The following is a 19,150-nucleotide window of genomic DNA, read 5'->3' on the forward strand; positions in this document are numbered from 1 at the left end:
CCGTTTGCTCCATTGCTCAGGCGCCTATGTCCGGAGGTTCATAGAAGGAAATATGTAGAAGGGTCAGGAGGAATGTCAACACCTAAGGTTGCACTGAACATGTTTTTATTGCAATAAACTGACAGAATAGCAAAGTGCCTTTTGAATGATAGCAGTGGTTACTATTCAATAGAATATATATCAGAATAAAAATCAACAAAAACATGTCATATACACAAAAACACAATAAGCGTCTAAAAAAAGCTATGGCCTTTTCATTTCAGTGCACTATCATTTATCATAGACTTGGAAAAATAACAAAAATACATCACTGGAAAAAAGCAGCACTGGCTGAACTGAACACTTCACCACAAAGTAATTTTCCAGCTAAATCTGGAGCCACAGTCACTGCATGCAGCCCTCGGAACGCAGCTACAACACTGTCGGAGCGTCTGGAGAGCATTTAGGATTTCGTCTAAGGATGTTGATTACTACAAAAACACAGTTCAGAGTACAACACAGCTCCAATTACGCACTGTGGCACCACACCAAAGCCGCACCCCTCCACTTCCTGGTTTAGATTCAGAGATCCTGCATGCTGCTCAGGGATTTGCCGATTTCCTTATCACTGAATTGTGGCAAAACCAATGAAAAATGGTTGAAGTTTAAAAATGAGGGTCCACCTCTGGTCAGATGTTGGACCAGATCTTATCTTAGCGTCTTGGGTTCGTGACAGGGTTGAGCACAGTTGGCTTGAGCTGCTCTTTCAACTGCCACAACAACACGTCTAACCCAATGATGGATAGATCTAGCCTAGTGCGAATAAGTAAATATCATGCTGCTGACCTAACCTGCTAACATAGCCTGGTGCTACAGCTACACACATGAAAGCATTGTTCTATAGCTGTCAACCAATGCAGGTGATGAGGCCTTCCGCTCTCTCAGGATTTGAATGGCAGATGGAAAAGAATAGAAACAACCAAAGTTGTTCTCCCTCCCCCATAAATCTGCTGTTCAAAGTGACTTCCTATTCTGTAGATCTGTCTGACACTTGGCACAGGAAGTGAAGGGCTTGGCATCGCTCGGTCACACAAACACGACGCTAAAAAGTTTGAAGGTTACAAAACATCAAAACGCTTCCTGCAATATTGTCATGCAATATACATTTCGACACGATTGAGAAGAGAATGACGAGAGCTTTCAGCAGTCTGGCAGTGAAAGGGTTATTTTACGGAACAGGAATGTCACACTTCCTCTCCCGGCCGTTCCATACTATGGGAATGTGACTGATTCCTAACCCTTCTGCCAAGTGTACTATGGCAGTCTAATGCATTTCTATGAAGCTCACACATCCTAACTAGGTGTCACGGTACATTTCAATAAATAAACAAGACGAGCAAAAGCTTAAAGTGGATCATTTTGTGACTCTCGCTGTTAATCTACTGTACATCCTATAGTAAAGCTGCTAGGTTTCCAATACAGGTATAGAGCATTTAGTTACTGTTTCCACACTGGCCAAAACATAAATCTTCAATGTGATGCCACTGACTGCGCAGAACAAATTAATCTAGCATTTCTATATCTACGACATTTCAGTGCCTGTGACTATGACTATGGACGCACAATGTTATCATGACTTTATCTGTGTGGTGTGGTTGCCTGGCAACACAAGTCAAAGAGCAGTACTTGGAGAATTCGAAAAAGACATGTACATGAACTATGCAAAACAGTATAAAATAACAAAAATATATAAATGAAGGTACAAAAAATCCAAATAAAATCAGACATGATATTAATTCTCATGGTGTGTTGGTAATCTGTTTTTGGGGATGCTTTCGTTTTCTCTACACGTTGTCCAAAGAGCTGGTTGTGTGTGCGTGTGTGTGTTTTAATATGCATGTGCTTAACCTCTACACACATCTCTAGTGATGATATGTCTTGTGGCTCAGCTCCCCTCCCCTGTACAGCTTGTACCCATTAATTCATGTCTATTAAAGACAGCATGTGGTAGTAATAGCAGACAGCGTATGAAATGGCAGAGAATTTCATTTCAGTCAATAAATCCCACTGTGTCAATACATTTATGCAGAAACTACTCAACGGGTTTAACATAAGCGTAAAAATCGCCCTTTCTGCCTACAAGGCCTATAATCCCCCAGCATGGGGTCGGCAGCCATATTTACAGAGTGCCTCGGAACCAATCGGCTTTGCTCACCCCTTTAAACTTCAAACATTTGTTGCAGAGGACAGCCTGGAATAAGTTCTTGGCACTGAAATATCCCTCATGTCAAAAATATGTTCATTTATCCTCATTCCTTCTCTCTTTCCCTCGTTCTCACTCTGGAGAGGAGGAGAAGAGGTGTGCATTCACACCGATGCCTAGTGTCTGGCAATGTTCAATGGGCTCGCTAGGTCTGTCTCTGTCTGCCAAGGCAAACACACTGAGGAGACAGGTGGGTGAACACACACACACTTTCACATTGTCACGCACACATCTCTTCTAATTGTCTTTGTGTGTTTTTGTGGAAGTCTATTCCACAGCGCTGGAGTCAGTTTGAAAAGGGCCCTCGCTATGGTAACCAAGGTATAAGGCCAGGCAGGGACTGATCTGAGTTCAGTGCTAAGTCAAACGAGCACAGAGAGAGATTCCTTATTATCCTCACTACGTCCTCAGTTCAGTACAGAACAGTATGCCCATATAGGGTCCTTGACTAGTCATTTTCTCGTTCCCAGATTGTATCATTCTAGCAGACATCTGTTGAAAAACAGAATTTTAAAAAAGAAAAATAACTGTAGTTATGTTTTTCACTGAACGAAGAGAAGATGAGAGCGAGAGATACATACACTCACACTTCCACAGACACACACACACGACAGGGCTGCTGCAGAGTATCTCACAGACAGGCAGCCAGCACAGCCGGGGCAACCACGGGGGGGGGGGTTATACATGGACGAACAGATTGACTGACAGCTTGGACACAGCAGTGGTTGGTCAGGTGGAGGTCCGAAGTAGACCCTCCCTGGCGTGGTATTGGTTGGATCCTCGATGAGTACGGGGTGGAGGAGGGTTATGAGTTGCTTCCTTACTCCACTGAGCCAGGGTGCAGGCTGAGGGCGGGTGGGTCCAGGCAGGTGGGCGAGTAGCTGAGGTGGGGTTCTTTGATCCACAGTAAGGGGGCGCCGTTCTTGCCCTCCTGGGACTTGCTGTGGCTACGGCTCTTATAGCGCACCAGGAGCACGGCGATGAGGAGGATGCCGAAGATGGGGAACGGGTAGAAGAAGATAAAGTAAAAGAGAGAGTCATTGGAACACACCCCCGACTGCAGTGTGGAGACTGTGGGGAAGGAGAGAGAGAGAAGGGAAAGAAGAGAATTGAATGAGAGTGCGATATAGATGAAACAATGACATCAATGGAGAGCATTACATTATGGTGTAGTTTGATGTTTCTTTGGCATGCTACTTATAGCAGTCTATAGTCATAGCTGTGAGTGTGTCAGTACTAACTCAAAGACCAGAATCATCAGCACGAGCCAATGATCTCATATGCCATCTGTAGAATGACACAAATGGGAGGAGTTAGTTCGCCAGGGTGGGGAAAACGCAGTGCAGCCTAAATGTTTTTGTAGCCCCAGGCCATTGTTATTCACCATGTGGTACCGTTTTATTTTAAAAAACACTATTAAAAAAAAATGTTTTGATTGATTGATTTACCCTGCTGGATCACGGTGACGATGGTGACACCAGAGTTGTTGGTCGCCAGGCGATACCAGGCGTTGCGGGGGTTGAGCAGCCACTCCTCCACGTGACAGTAGTAGCGCCCCGTGTCAGCCGGCCGTGCTCCCTGGATGGTCAGGCTGTAGAGGTCAGAGGTTGTCCTCTCAAACTGCAGACGTGAGTTAGGCCCCGCCTCCTCGGTGGGGCTACAGTTCCCGTTCCCGAACACTGCATCGTGTCCAATGGAGAACACACACAACTGGTCTTCCTCTTCCTCATCTTCCTCCTCGGGGCGCTCCACGTACCAGGACACGGAGAAGCGGGAGTCTCGGGAGGACTGGGAAGGGATGCTGCAGCCCAACCGGATGGAACCAGACTGGGACACAGTGATGTTAGATTCCGACTCCTCCACCTGCAACCGCACCTCTACAGAGAGAGTGAGGAAGAGGGAGAGAGAGGGGAGGGAGGAAAGAAAGGGTGAAGGAAGAGAGAGGGGGAATAAAATAACATTCCAATTGAAGCTCATTTCTTGGGCAGAATAATTGTCATGCCTTTAAACAGAAAACTTCAGACTGGCAGATGTGCTTCAAATCAGTTTATACTTCAGAACCTCAACACACATAATCAAAAACACAATCATAAACTCATTTGATAGCAAAACATCTCTCATTGTCAGTTTTATGTGCCCAACTACCCTTAAATGCCAAAACCCCAAATCCTAAAAAAAATGTCTAACAGGGTAACTAGCCCCACCAGCTGTCCATGGCCTTTCCAGTCTGCTGTTCTGCTCCAGGCCTCCCTCCCTCTTAGAGGCTACTAGCCCAGGGGGAGAGTGTCTGTGTGGGATGGCTACACTCCTACAGGGCCTTCACACTGACCCAGTTAGAACAAGTAAAAAGAAGTGAACTTAAAAAGACTCTGCTAGATCAGGCTGTCTGTAATGTTTCTTCTTGTTAAAAAGGAGAGCGCAGAGGGAAAGAAGACAGACAAGGAGAGAACTGGCATCTGAACCATTTCTGTTTGACTTCCTGGGTGACTGCATTCTTTAGCACCTTAATGAGACCCTCCCAACAGCCACCTGGGAAATCAGGACTGTAAATTTGCAGCCCATCATTATATATTTATATAGCTGTACATCTATAACTATATGGAATGAGCACTCCCTGATATGGTGTTTGATAATAACCAAATCCCCTGGTGAGCCTTGGAATCCTGAAGGAAACAGAGGTGAGACTCAAACAAAGTGAGTCACTGATATGCATACACACACAATCATGAATACACACATGCACAAGGGTGTGCACTTGAAGGAAATAGATACGTTTCTGCAATGTGTGGGGAGGAAGTGTCCACTTTCCTGCTAAAATAACATACGAGTGCTTTTGCTCCCTGACCAGCTCCAGGCCTTCAGTCTGATCTTCATGTTGCAGTTGGGCAGATGTCACAGACACCCGCACAGTTCACACTGCATTTACAATGCCCTACTCACAGGACCCCTGGCACAACAGATTGCTTTCAGAGATGTTAGGGGAGGGTGTAGCCATGTTTGTCTATCAACAGTCACCTTCCTTTGGGGGTCAGAGAGGAGGCATAGGGGGGTGAGGAGGGTAATAGCAGGGTAGCTGGGTGGAGGGGGGGAAGGCGATATGGCCTAAAAATCACATATTTTTTTTCTTATCTAAATCAGTTTAGTTGTACAACTAAAGGTCAAATACACTGCATTTCAAACAGTCAGCAATAATGTAATGAATTTAGGGCGTGTGAAATAAATATAATCCTTCCACAACCATAAGACCCACTAATAATGTACTTAATTTGATCAAAATATACTGAACAAAAATATAAAAAGCAACATTCAACAATTTCAAAGATTTTACTTCCTTACAGTTCATATAAGGAAATCAGTCTATTTAAATAAATTCATTAGGTCCTTATCTATGGATTTCACATGACTGGGAATACAGATATACATCTGTTGGTCACAGATACCTTACCAAAAAAAAGAAGTTAGGGAAGTGGATCAGACAACCAGTCAGTATCTGGTGTGACCACCATTTACCTCATGCAGCACGACACATCTCCTTTGCATAGAGTTGATCAGGCAGTTGATTGTGGCCTGTGGAATGCTGTCCTCTTCAATGGCTGTGTGAAGTTGCTGGATATTGGTGGGAACTGGAACACTGTAGTACACGTCAATCCAGAGCATCTCAAATATGCTCAATGGGTGACATGTCTGAGTATGCAGGCCATCGAAGAACTGGGACATATTTTTTTTATTATTTAACTAGCCATATCGGTTAAAGAACAAATTCTTATTTTACAAGTACGGCCTAAACCGGGCCAAACCCTCCCCTTATCTGGCCGACGCTGGGCCAATTGTGCGGCGCCCTATGGAACTCCCGATCACGTCCGGGATCGAGCCAGGGTCTGTAGTGACATCTCTAGCACTGAGATACAGTGCCTTAGACCGCTGAAACATGAGTTGACGGAGGCGGATGAATGGCATGACTATGGGCCCCAGGATCTCGTCACGGTATCTCTGTGCATTCAAACTGACATCAATAAAATGCAATTGTGTTCGTTGTCGGTAGCTTATACCTTCCCATACCATTACCTCACTGCCACCATTGGGCAAACCGCTCGGCCACACGGCGCCATACACGTGGTCTGCGGTTGTGAGGCCGGTTGACAGTACTGCCAAATTCTCTAAAACGACATTGGAGGCGGCTTTATGGTAGAGAAATGCACATAAAATTTTGACAACAGCTCTGGTGGACATTCCTGCAGTCGGCATGCCAATTGCATGCTCCTTCAACTTGAGTCATCTGTGGACATCAGTGACAAAACGTCACATTTTAGAGTGGCCTTTTATTGTCTCCAGCACACGGTGCACCTGTGTAATGATCATGCCGTTTAATCAGCTTCTTGATGTACTACACCTGTCAGGTGGATGGATTATCTTGGCAAAGGAGAAATGCTCACAAACAGGGGTGTAAACAAATCTGTGCACAACATTTTTGAGAAATAAGATTTTTGTGCGCATGGAACATTTCTGGGATATTTTATTTCAGCTCGTGAAACATGGGATCCACCTTACATGTTGCGTTTATATTTTTGTTCAGTGTAGTTTTAACCTGCTTTTTTTGCAATCACTGATCTGGCTTTTAAATATGTTAATTAAAATAGATAAAAAAAAAATAATAATTATAACCAGAACCATGTATAATGTACATTCACTAATAATGACTATCTTCTTGTTGCAGGCATTATAAAACATTAACACAGGTCTCATAAACAATTTCTCAAGCACAAGCCCACATGCTAGTGAGTAGCCAGCTAATCTTTCTATTGTTTTGAACACACCCTTCTGTCCGCCTCCGATTGCCAGCCGGTCCACTTTGTTCAGGTGTTGAAATCAAGCCTACCTTATTTTTCAGAATGAGAATGAATTGCCAATGTATTATCTAATTGTGTTTTATGCTTATTGCACATTTATAAAACACAGACAAGACAGCTGGTAGAACAGTCTTTGGATAAATGCTGCTAGCGGTACCCCAATGTGGCTGCGCGACAAACTGGGCTTTCATTCTCCAGAATCAATGTCCATTGATACTCCTGTTTTAGTAGTGTCTGCTCTGTGAGTCATTTGAGGAGTTGAGACTCTCCGTTTACACACACACCCCAAGATCACTTCTTCCTCTCTGACAAGCGGTTTGGTCCAACACGAACAGTCATATGGACACTGAAACGGAGACATTATTTTACTGTAATAGAAAAGTTAACCTTTCTAATGAGGAAGTGGCAAAGCGAGAGGTTTCGCCAAAATCGGTCCAAATTAAGGCCAATACGTTTCTGCCTTCATGCATTTGGGACATTGTTAGAGTGGAGATATGAGCATCTCGTCATTATATGCAGATCTCTGGTGTAAATGAGGAGGTGCACACAGCACAGAAGGAGTGAAGGAGACGAGACCAAAAAGACAACAAGCAGACATAAATGCCCATAAAAACGGAAAACATGTTGACTCTTGCAGTACAGACATTTGGAATATTATGCAAAAACATACATTCAAATGAATCAGATCTATCGCCCAGCCCTAGGAGGGGGGCTTGGAAGTCTGTATAGTACATGGTCGGGTTGGGGCCATTGGGTTTGAGGGGAGTAAGGTAGCAGCTCGGTAGGTAGGGTGGCATGGGGCTGAGGTGAGGTTGTGTGTAGTTGGTGTCGGCACAAAATGGACTTATTATGGGCATGTGGTTTATGCCTCTCAGCTCTGCCAGGCTCTGCCCATTTGGCACCAGGGCAACACCCACCACGTCCACCTGAGCTCTGCCTAGGGCAGGTGGATGGTGATGAGGTCATCAAAGCGAGACGGCCTTTAGGGCAGGGGGAGAGGGCACAACTGGTCACTGCCAGAAGATAAATGAACCACATGGGTCGAGAACAGCAGCTGCTAAACACTACAGAGACAGAGAGAGACACTGGGCTCTTGATGTTTCTCTTAGGAAGATTTCTGTGTGTAAAGGCTGAGTGAGGAGTCCCGTGCCAGTTTGTACCAGTATCCCTCCTCTCTGTTTTCACTTGGTTGTCATACCAGGACCTGTGTGAAGCTTGAGGAGTCACGTGCCAGTCTGTACCAGGCTTCATCCCATTCAGCTCTATATCCCTCCCGTCATCCCTTCCCCTGTTCCCTCCTTTCTGTCCTCACCTGGTTGTCTGACTAGGACCTGTGTGAATCCTGAGGAGTCCCGTGCCAGTCTGTACCAGGCTCCGTCTGGGTCTGTGAGCCACTCCTCCACCAGGCAGTAGTACGTCCCAGAGTCGCTGCTCTCTGCCCTGTTCAGTGTCAGCGCGTAGAGCCGTGGCGACAGCCTCTCAGCCTGCACTCGTCGCCTCAACCTCTCCTCGTCCGCATACGCGCCATATTCAAACGCGCCCGAGCGCTCAATCCTCAGCAGTAGTTCATCTGCCTCAGCACCTGCCGCACGGCGCACATACCAGAGCACGGCATGCTGGGAGTCTTGGCTGGTCTGGGACGTCACGGAGCAGTTGACACGCACGCGACTATCTTCCAGGTAGACCAGGGACTGGTTGGTCTTCTGCACCCGCAGCTTACTCACTGTGGAGGAGAGACAGGGGAGGGGGAGAGACAGGGGGGAGAGGAATGGAGGGGGGTAGTGAGAGAGGGTAGGAAGGTAGTGGGGGAGGAAGAGGAGAGAGAGAGAGGGGAAGAGAGGGAGGGTAGGAAGGTAGTGGGGGAGGAAGAGGAGAGAGAGAGAGGGAAGAGAGGGAGGGTAGGAAGGTAGTGGGGGAGGAAGAGGAGAGAGAGAGAGGGGAAGAGAGGGAGGGTAGGAAGGTAGTGGGGGGAGGAAGAGGAGAGAGAGAGGGGGAAGAGAGGGAGGGTAGGAAGGTAGTGGGGGAGGAAGAGGAGATAGAGAGAGAGAGGGAAGAGAGGGAGGGTAGGAAGGTAGTGGGGGGAGGAAGAGGAGAGAGAGGGGAAGAGAGGGAGGGTAGGAAGGTAGTGGGGGGAGGAAAAGGAGAGAGAGGGGAAGAGAGGGAGGGTAGGAAGGTAGTGGGGGGAGGAAAAGGAGAGAGAGGAAACAGTTATTTCAGTGTTTATAGAAACAAGTGAATGGTGGTGACAGGTACACAATGTCATTTCTGTTTGTGACAGACTTGTTGAGGCGGTCTTCATTTCCTGCCGAAAAAGAGAGGATATTAGTGTGTGGGTGGAGGAGAGGCAAGGAGAGATGGAAGGGAAGGCTGTCAGTGTATGGCAGAGAGGGATGAAAAGAGAGGCCTTGGGGCCTCCCGAGTGGCACAGCGGTCTAAGGCACTGCATTGCAAAGCTTGAGGCGTCACTACAGACCTGGGTTCGATCCCAGGCTGTGTCACAACCAGCCGCGACCCATAGGGCTGTGCACAATTGGCCCAGCGTTGTCTGGGTTAGCTGACGGTTTGGCCAGGGGGGTGCTTAACTTAACATCGCACTCTAGCGACTCCTTGTAGCAGGCTGGGCGCCTGCGGGCTGACTTCGATCATCAGTTGAACGGTGTTTCCTCCGAGACATTGGTGCGGCTGGCTTCCGGGTTAAGCGGGTGGGTGTTAAGAAGCGTGGCTTGGTGGGTCATGTTTCAGAGGGCTCATGACTCGAACTTCACCTCCCGAGCCCGTTGGGGAGTTGCAGCGATGAGACAAGAACGCAATTGAATATCACGAAATTGGTGAGAAAAAGGGTGTAAATTACAACAAAACCAAAAAAAGATAGGCCTTGAATAAGTTGGGTGGGTGAGAGGAAACTATTTAGGAGGGAAAGGTGAAGGGAAGAGGGGTACGCAAGACTCAGTTTAAAAGCGAGCGAGGCAAAGAAGAGAGAGGGGGAGATTAAGGAATCTGAGCTGTGGGAGAGAAAAAGATGGAGAAATGAGGAAAGGAGGCATAAGAGGCCTGTGGGAGTTAGAGGGAGGAAGGGAGGGAGATATGGAGGGAGGCAGTGCTAGAATATGATGTCAGGGAGGTAGTGTTAGGATGGGGCTCAGGGCGCTGTGACTGAATTGGTTAAAGGGACATCAAGTGTGAGATTGGATTAGCTACAGGTACATCAAGTGTGACCGACCGGCACCTCAGTTGGAGGCTTAAAGGAGAGAAAACACAGCGTGTGTACACACAAACACACACACCCCTTAACTGATCAACTAAAACATTAACTAGGTCACACATGAAAAGGTACATTATCATCATCAATGTAAAAGAGAACCGATTTAATTCACCATTCTCATTTGAACACTAGGGCATGAAATAGGACACACACACACACTTGCCTGTGCTGAGCTTTGATAGGAATGACTGCCTGGAGTCACAACAATCTGCCTAGAGAATTTCACCCGTACTCACAGATTGGTGAATGTGCTTGGATGGTCAGAGCGTGTGTGTGTGTGTGTGTGTGTGTGTGTGTGTGTGTGTTAGAGAGCTAGCATTTGTCCGTGCTCTAAGATGCATTTTCACAGGCCTCTTTCCTCTCCACAATGGCCTCTTGAGTGAGTTCCGAAATTAGTCATCTTCGACTGGCTCCACACTGGAGAGAGACCCCTCTGAACGCTCCCAACCCCAACAACCACTCCAGCCGGAATTACAGACGAACCCTCCAGAATCCGGACAATCATACTCCAGGAGAGAATTACCTCGGAATCACCTGGAGTGGAACCGTGCTGGATTGGATTGGCAAAGGACAGAGCGCCTCACTGTTTTTCCCCATTTGAAGTAAGATTCCACTTGGAAAACAGAGGAGAGTGGGGGAGTTATAAGCCTGTTTCATTGGACCAGTGTTTACAAAAAGGCCTGTTCAACTTCAAAGCCTGACCAAATACCAGCCATTCAAGGCCATTATGGTGCATTATAATCCATTATAAAAGGCATTAAGCCCTGAAACAGGTCCATTGGCTTCAGCTTTATAGGAAGCAGTACACAGTGGTGTTCAATACAAGACCAGTGAAAACCTTTTCACACTGCAGAGAGAGACTGGGGGAGAGACTCCGCACCAGGACCCCAAACACAAACTTAAAACGCGTTTGTCTTCAACAGGAACTGAGGCAAAAAACAGGGCTGTGGGGATGAGGATGTAGAGTACATGGACTGGGAATAGGACGTGCATACTGTACACTGAGTGTACAAAACATTAGGAATATTGTGTTGCACCCCTCCCTTTTGCCCTCAGAACAGCCTCAATTTGTCGGGGCATGGGCTCTACGATGTGACGAAAGCGTTCCACAGGGAAGCTGGCCCATGTTGACTCCAATGCTTCCCATAGTTGTGTCAAGCTGGCTGGATGTCCTTTGGTTGGTGGACCATTCTTGAAACACATGGGAAACTGTTGAGCAAACCCAGCAGCGTTGCAGTTCTTGACACACTCAAACCAGTGCGCCTGGCACCTACCACCATACCCCTTTCAAAGGCACTGAAATCGTGTCTTGCCCATTCACCCTCAATGGCACACATACACAATCCATGTCTCAAGGCTTAAACATCCTTCTTTAACCTGTATCTTCCTCTTCATCTACACTGGTTGAAGTGGATTTAACAAGTGACATCAATAAAGAATTATAGCTTTTACCTGGTCAGTTAATGTCAAGGAGTCGGTGTTCCTAATGTTTTGTACACTCAGTGTATGTGCAGGGATCTCCCGCATTTTCTGTGTGTATGCGTGTGTGTTGATGCTTTGGGAGAAGAGCATATATATGTAGAGACTTGTTCAATCACACATATGTTACAAGGCCATACATCTTGCATAGTTATTGCCAGTTCCGTTTACTGCTAGATTCTGTGTGTGTGTGTTTTAGCGAGTCTGTCAATGTCTATGTTAATTGTGTTTGCATGTTCTGCGTGAGTGTGTTTCTTTAATGAGTCTCATAGGTGCCAACCCAAAGTAAGACAAATACATAATTGGAAACACTTGTCATCTATGTTCTGCATTAGCTGGTGTGTCACTCAAACCCAGGCCTTATGCCTGTGTGTGTGCTGTAATGTGGATTCAAATAAAGTATTTAAAGTGTGTGTGTGCGATGTAATATGTTAATTAAAATAAAGTATTTCAAGTGTGTGTGTGTGATGTAATATGTTAATTAAAATAAAGTATTTAAAGTGTGTGTGTGCGCGATGTAATATGTTAATTAAAATAAAGTATTTAAAGTGTGTGTGTGCGATGTAATATGTTAATTAAAATAAAGTATTTAAAGTGTGTGTGTGTGTGTGTGTGCGATGTAATATGTTAATTAAAATAAAGAATTTAAAGTGTGTGATGTAATATGTTGATTCAAATAAAGTATTTCAAGTGTGTGTGTGTGTGTGTGTGTGTGTGTGTGTGTGTGTGTGTGTGTGTGTGTGTGTGTGTGTGTGTAACAGGCTCAGATTTGTTCTACTCTCCGTCAGCTCTGTGTAATCTTTCACAAGTACAAGAGATAGTGAGTACTGCTGAGATCCTGTGTATGATTTTTATCCCTCCCATACTCTGGTCAGCGAAAGGGGCCTATTCTGAGAATTGGGAGCTAATCAGATACTAGATGATAGATGAGATGTTTTATAAGTTAACCTTGAAGTAAACGCTACTGAGGGTGTGGCTAGAATACCCTTAGACAGTCCTGCTGGGTCTCCCAGTGAGGGAACAGACCAAATTAAACACTGCCAAAGAGCCCTGCACTGCCATAGCCAGGCATGATTAAATGACAAGTTAATTAACATTCAGCCCCTCACTCTCCTAAAACAGAGTGAGTGTTTTCTCTTTGTTTGTCAAATTAAACAAGATTCTGTGTGTGTGGCGGCTGGAGTTTGTTAGCCGTGTGCAGAGCACGTGGCATTGATAGGAGCACACACTTTTACGCTCTCTAAGAAGCTAATCGAAACCACCCCCTTTCTCCTTCTCTCAGTGTGTCCAATTTATCGTCAGAAGGTGTTAATGGCAGAGTGTGCTGCCGAGCCCAGATAAAGCTCCTTATTTATCAGTGGTGTAAAGCACACAATGGCCACAAACACAGCCCCATTCACATCCAGAACGCAGGCAGGGATACAAACTTTATGCCCAACACATGCACACGTTCCATCTTCACTCTCCTCGTAGCTATATGCCACAACTCTGTCCTCGTAGCTATATGCCACAACTCTGTCCTCGTAGCTATATGCCACAACTCTGTCCTCGTAGCTATATGCCACAACTCTGTCCTCGTAGCTATATGCCACAACTCTGTCCTCGTAGCTATATGCCACAACTCTGTCCTCGTAGCTATATGCCACAACTCTGTCCTCGTAGCTATATGCCACAACTCTGTCCTCGTAGCTATATGCCACAACTCTGTCCTCGTAGCTATATGCCACAACTCTGTCCTCGTAGCTATATGCCACAACTCTGTCCTCGTAGCTATATGCCACAACTCTGTCCTCGTAGCTATATGCCACAACTCTGTCCTCGTAGCTATATGCCACAACTCTGTCCTCGTAGCTATATGCCACAACTCTGTCCTCGTAGCTATATGCCACAACTCTGTCCTCGTAGCTATATGCCACAACTCTGTCCTCGTAGCTATATGCCACAACTCTGTCCTCGTAGCTATATGCCACAACTCTGTCCTCGTAGCTATATGCCACAACTCTGTCCTCGTAGCTATATGCCACAACTCTGTCCTCGTAGCTATATGCCACAACTCTGTCCTCGTAGCTATATGCCACAACTCTGTCCTCATAGCTATATGCCACAACTCTGTCCTCATAGCTATATGCCACAACTCTGTCCTCATAGCTATATGCCACAACTCTGTCCTCATAGCTATATGCCACAACTCTGTCCTCATAGCTATATGCCACAACTCTGTCCTCATAGCTATATGCCACAACTCTGTCCTCATAGCTATATGCCACAACTCTGTCCTCATAGCTATATGCCACAACTCTGTCCTCGTAGCTAGCTATATGCCACAACTCTGTCCTCGTAGCTAGCTATATGCCACAACTCTGTCCTCGTAGCTAGCTATATGCCACAACTCTGTCCTCGTAGCTATATGCCACAACTCTGTCCTCGTAGCTATATGCCACAACTCTGTCCTCGTAGCTATATGCCACAACTCTCTCCTCGTAGCTATATGCCACAACACTCTCCTCATAGCTATATGCCACAACACTCTCCTCATAGCTATATGCCACAACTCTGTCCTCATAGCTATATGCCACAACTCTGTGAAGCGGTTCTTTATTTGCAGAGTCAAGTGCGGGAACAGATGAAGACATATTTTGGGAAGTATTTTACGGTCCAGGAGAAGGAAAGTGCACTGTTAAGGCTGTGCTCTGTAGTATCTTTCTAACCTCTTACCATCCCTCTCTACCAGTCTAATCAGAACACCACCCATCGGTCTAAACTCAATGAAATGCTATCAACTACAGACCACAGACCGTTGCAAAACAGCCCAACCATAGGGATGTACAGTATTCAATAGTATGTAGAACAAAGAAACATTCTAGAATTCATCCAGACAGCCAGTCTCATCACCTGCCAGGACATGAATATTCAGCAGGCTCACCTACATGCTCATCATGTATATTCATGAGGCTCCAATGAAGAACTCCGACAGGAAGGTGTTGTGGGTCTCTGGTTCATTTTTTGGTGCTTTATGATCATTCATCTGAAAGGCTTGACACCAGGGACATTGGATGCATCCCAAAATGGCACCAAATTACCTACATGGTGTACTACTTTTCACCAGAACCCCATGTGCCCTGGTCAAAATACTGCACTATTATATAGGGAATTGAGTGCTATTTGGGCCAGAGACAATGTGATTAGACCCCACTCAGCCTAATGGCCCGCTATTGTCTCTCCATCTACACAGGCCTTTTGGTGAAATATGTTTCAGTATTACAGGCATAAAAGTCCTCAGAGGTGTCATTGAGGCAGTGGGGAAGAAATAAGTCAGAAAGAAAGAGAGAGAGGACATGGGGGATTAGAGGATGAATGGAGAAGGTAGATGAATTAAATAAAGAGAGAGCACATCAGTTTGAAGAGACAGGAGGAGCAGCAAAGAGATGAGGCAAGAGGGATCATGGGAGATGTGGAGAGGCTAAAAGAAAAGAGAGAGTTCTCCTGGGAGGATTTAGGACCAGAGGGGGGTCTCTTGGGTTTCAACTCAGGGAGGCTTAACGTCTTAAACCCGGCCTGCTCCGCCCTTAGCATTAGCCTAGCCACAGGCTGAGCCCAGAACGGATGTACAACACCAAGGGCTCAGACACACTCTGATCCCCGAGGACGGCTCAATCCAGCTGGGTCGCTCCCCCGGCCCGGAAGCCCTGCCTCTGGGGAGAGGTCGGAGCGGGTTCCCTTTGGGGAGGGATGGGCCTCTACTCTCGCTGAGGAGCTGCTGTTCATCTCTTCTTCTGCTATAATGGGGAGCCTAATTTCTATGCTAATGATGGCGATGTATCTCTGATCCTTTTGTGTCAAAAGGAGATTACCCCCCCATCTCACACTCCCGCCGCAATGTCATTAAGATTGAGGTAATTATGGGGATCTGCACACACCCAATGGCAGCCTCACACACCCAGCTGCCTTTCTCCTCTGTCTCCTGCTCGCTGTCTCAGAGACTGATCACTGGACTCTGCCTGGCCTAACTGGAAAGGGGGAGGCGAGGGAGGAAGAGAGGGATAGAGGGAAAGGGAAGGCGAGCAGAGAGGGAGAGAGGCAAGGGGGGTCAGGGGAACTCTAGGTACTGATTAATGACCACCCAGAAGCAGGCAGGGAAATGGGATTGAATAAAGCGGTGTGTGTGTGGGTCCGTGAGATGTGTGTGTGTTGGTCCGTGCGATGTGTGTGTGTTGGTCATGTGATGTGTGTGGGTCCGTGCGATGTGTGTGTGTCCGTGCGATGTGTGTGGGGGTATGTGCGTGTGTAAGTGGGTCCGTGCGCGGTCGTGTGTGGGTCTGTAAATAGGTCTGTGTGTGTGTGGGTCCATGTGTGTGTGTGGGTCCATGTGTGTGTGTGTGTGGGTCCATGTGTGTGTGTGTGTGGGTCCATGTATGTGTGTGTGTGGGTCCATGTATGTGTGTGTGGGTCCATGTATGTGTGAGGGGAAAGTGAGTCTCTACCAGTAAACATAAAACACTTTATGTCCATTAAACCCGTGCTGGAATATGGTCATAGATATTGTTGAGGGAAGCCAGTGCTGACTGCTGGCTGCAGAACAGTTTCTGGCCTGGAGATGAATGAGACAGAGAGAGAGAGGACACAATAGACTGTGTGTAGTGTATTAGGGGGGGAAGTATGTGTGTTTTTAGAGATTGTGCGTGTGTCCTTGTATGTCCCGAGCAGTAGGTGTGCGTGGTGGGCTGGCTGTGCAGTCTGTGAGGAAGACCGAGAGATGAGCTGACCTTGAGTGTCTGAATCAGACATGATTCATCAAAAGCCTTTTATGAAATTATTTTCTCACACAATGGCTCTTAATTTTATCACCTACTGTGTGTGTGAATGTGTGTGTGTACACGTGTGTGTGTGGGGGGAATAGGAAGGGGGGCTTGGAGTGCAGATATCCAATCCGACAGTAGAAGACACACCAGTGCCTGGTGGGTTAGATCAAAACTCTACTGTACACAGCACAGCTCAAACATGATAAGACGTCAGATCCCAGTCACAACAATAACAACCCCTTCAGCCATGTCACACCACTGTAAAAACACCACAGCAACAATCTGGAGAGGACGAATAGGAAGACAAGATGGGTGCAGGAGAGAGAAGGAGAGCGAGACAGAGACAGAAAGCAAGAGCGAGAGAGAATCGGTCACTGTGGGTAGAAGAGGAAAGGTTAAGACAAGATAAAAAGGAGGCTATGTCAGGGTGGTTGTGAAACTCTGAGCCCAGTGGCGTCTGACTGGAGAGTTGGGGGGGGACTCCTCCCTAATGAAGAAGGACAGCTGCAATCCATCCACAGATAAGCAGGAACCTCCAGTCACCACAGTGATGGTAACGCTATCAATAACAAGGTTGGAGGAGGAGGAGAAGGGCTGTGCTGGGTGACATGAAGAGAGCATGGGCACAGAGAGAGCTGTTACTGCCATTAACACTGAAGACACTTCACTAGCACTCGGCACCAAGACACCACCAGGAGGGGTTGGGCGGATAGTGAAGGGGTGGGGAAAGGAGGGCGGAGAGAGAGAGAGAGACCGCGGGGAGAGAAAGGAGAGAGACAGAAAGGAGAGAGAGAAAGAGGGGAGAGAAAAAGACAGAGGGGAGGGAGAGAGACGAAGAAGGGAGAGAGAGACAGAAAGAGGGGAGAGAGAGAGACAGAAAGAGAGGAGCGAGAGAAAGGGGGGGAGAGTAAAAGAAGATAGAAATAGCAGGGGGACACTTTACTGACACAGGTATGATGGACATGTCATCATATGTATACTGTATCAGCTACAAAGACCAGCTCTTCAACCCATACTGTATGTCTGCTTCCCAAATGGAACCATATTCCCTATAGAGTGCCCTACTTTTGACTATAGTTTGAGCAGGGCTCTGGTCAAAAGCAGTGCACTATATAGGGAATAGGGTGCCATTTTTGACTCAGCCTATGTGGGCTAGTTCCAGTAATAATCAGCATACTGTTCTTGTAGTCTAGCGGTTAAGAGCGTTGGGCCAGTAACCGGTCGCTGGTTCGAATCCCAGAGCCGAGTAGGTGAAACATTTGTCGAAGTGTCCTTGAGCAAGCCACTTAACGCTAATTGCTCCTGTAAGTTGCTCTGGATAAGTGTCTGCTAAATGACGAAAATGTCAAAATGTACAGCATGTAGGCTAGAGTGTAGGTGTGGACCCAACCAGATCTCTCTCTACAGGAAGTAGGACACCATCATCTCCCTTTTGATTCCAGCCTACAACCAGGGAAAGTTAATATCACATTCCTCAAACTATGTGGACGCACACACACACGAGAAAAATGTATTAAATTCCCCAAACCATCATTAATCTGAGCTCCGGCTTCATTACGGAGAATCAGCATAATGGTGTGTGTGGTACGGGAGAGTTATGAGGAGCTGTATTAGATTGTGTAGAGATGAGACTGAAGCTTCCCTGGTGATGTGCAGGACTGAACATGTGTCTGCTCTTATTATGTTTTACAAAGAGACAAAGAAAAAATGCAATCAGGAGGAATATAGTATTCCTCCTTCCATTTGTGTGCTGTGAGCAGTGTGTCAGACTATATAGAAGCATGTTCCAATATAAAATAATTACACTCATGCACAGGGATAGAATCCAGGAGTGTGTGTGTGTGTGTGTGTGTGTGTGTGTGTGTGTGTGTGTGTGTGTGTGTGTGTGTGTCTGGTAGCCTCTAATCTAGGGGTTAATTTCAGTCGATGTGTTCAAGGCATCTCAGTTTCCAAAGAGAGGACATAGGAGAACAGATGCTCTTCCTCCTTCTGCAGCAGAAAAGCTCTTTATGTTCCTGGAGAAGAAGACCAGAACAAACCTACCAGAGGAGCTGAGGCTGGGGCTGGTGCTCTGTAGGGCTTTAGGGGGCTGGTGCTCTGTAGGGCTTTAGGGGGCTGGTGCTCTGTAGGGCTTTAGGGGGCTGGTGCTGGGGCTCTGAAGGCAACTGGGACTGGTGCTCTGTAGGGCTTTAGGGAACTGGGGCTGGTTCTGGGGCTCTGTAGGGAACTGGGGCTGGTGCTGGGGCTCTGTAGGGAACTGGGGCTGGTGCTGGGGCTCTGTAGGGCTGTAGGTGAGCTGGGGGCTGGTGCTGGGGCTCTGTAGGGCAGTAGGTGAGCTGGGGCTCTGTAGGGCTGTAGGTGAGCTGGGGCTCTGTAGGGCTGTAGGTGAGCTGGGGCTCTGTAGGGCTGTAGGTGAGCTGGGGCTCTGTAGGGCTGTAGGTGAGCTGGTGCTGGGGCTCTGTAGGGCTGTAGGTGAGCTGGGGCTCTGTAGGGCTGTAGGTGAGCTGGGGCTCTGTAGGGC

At 47.0% G+C, this 19,150-nt stretch overlaps 1 protein-coding gene across 3 annotated transcripts in view; it reads right to left on the reverse strand.

Annotated features, from left to right (window-relative positions):
• Nucleotides 1-88: 88 nt before the first annotated feature.
• Nucleotides 89-19,150, reverse strand: part of LOC118386209 (immunoglobulin superfamily member 3) — a 145,149-nt gene continuing 126,087 nt past the window's right edge. For all 3 annotated transcript variants that reach the window (XM_035773752.2, XM_035773750.2, XM_035773751.2), the window contains exons 7-9: nucleotides 8,402-8,812; nucleotides 3,691-4,119; nucleotides 89-3,313 (exon numbers count right to left, since the gene is read on the reverse strand). In XM_035773752.2, coding sequence (XP_035629645.2) covers nucleotides 3,063-3,313; nucleotides 3,691-4,119; nucleotides 8,402-8,812 — 1,091 coding nt within the window. In that variant the 3' untranslated portion in view covers nucleotides 89-3,062. The remainder of the gene's footprint in view (nucleotides 3,314-3,690; nucleotides 4,120-8,401; nucleotides 8,813-19,150) is intronic.

Source organism: Oncorhynchus keta, chromosome 7, assembly GCF_023373465.1.
Source record: "Oncorhynchus keta strain PuntledgeMale-10-30-2019 chromosome 7, Oket_V2, whole genome shotgun sequence".
Taxonomy (NCBI): domain Eukaryota; kingdom Metazoa; phylum Chordata; class Actinopteri; order Salmoniformes; family Salmonidae; genus Oncorhynchus; species Oncorhynchus keta.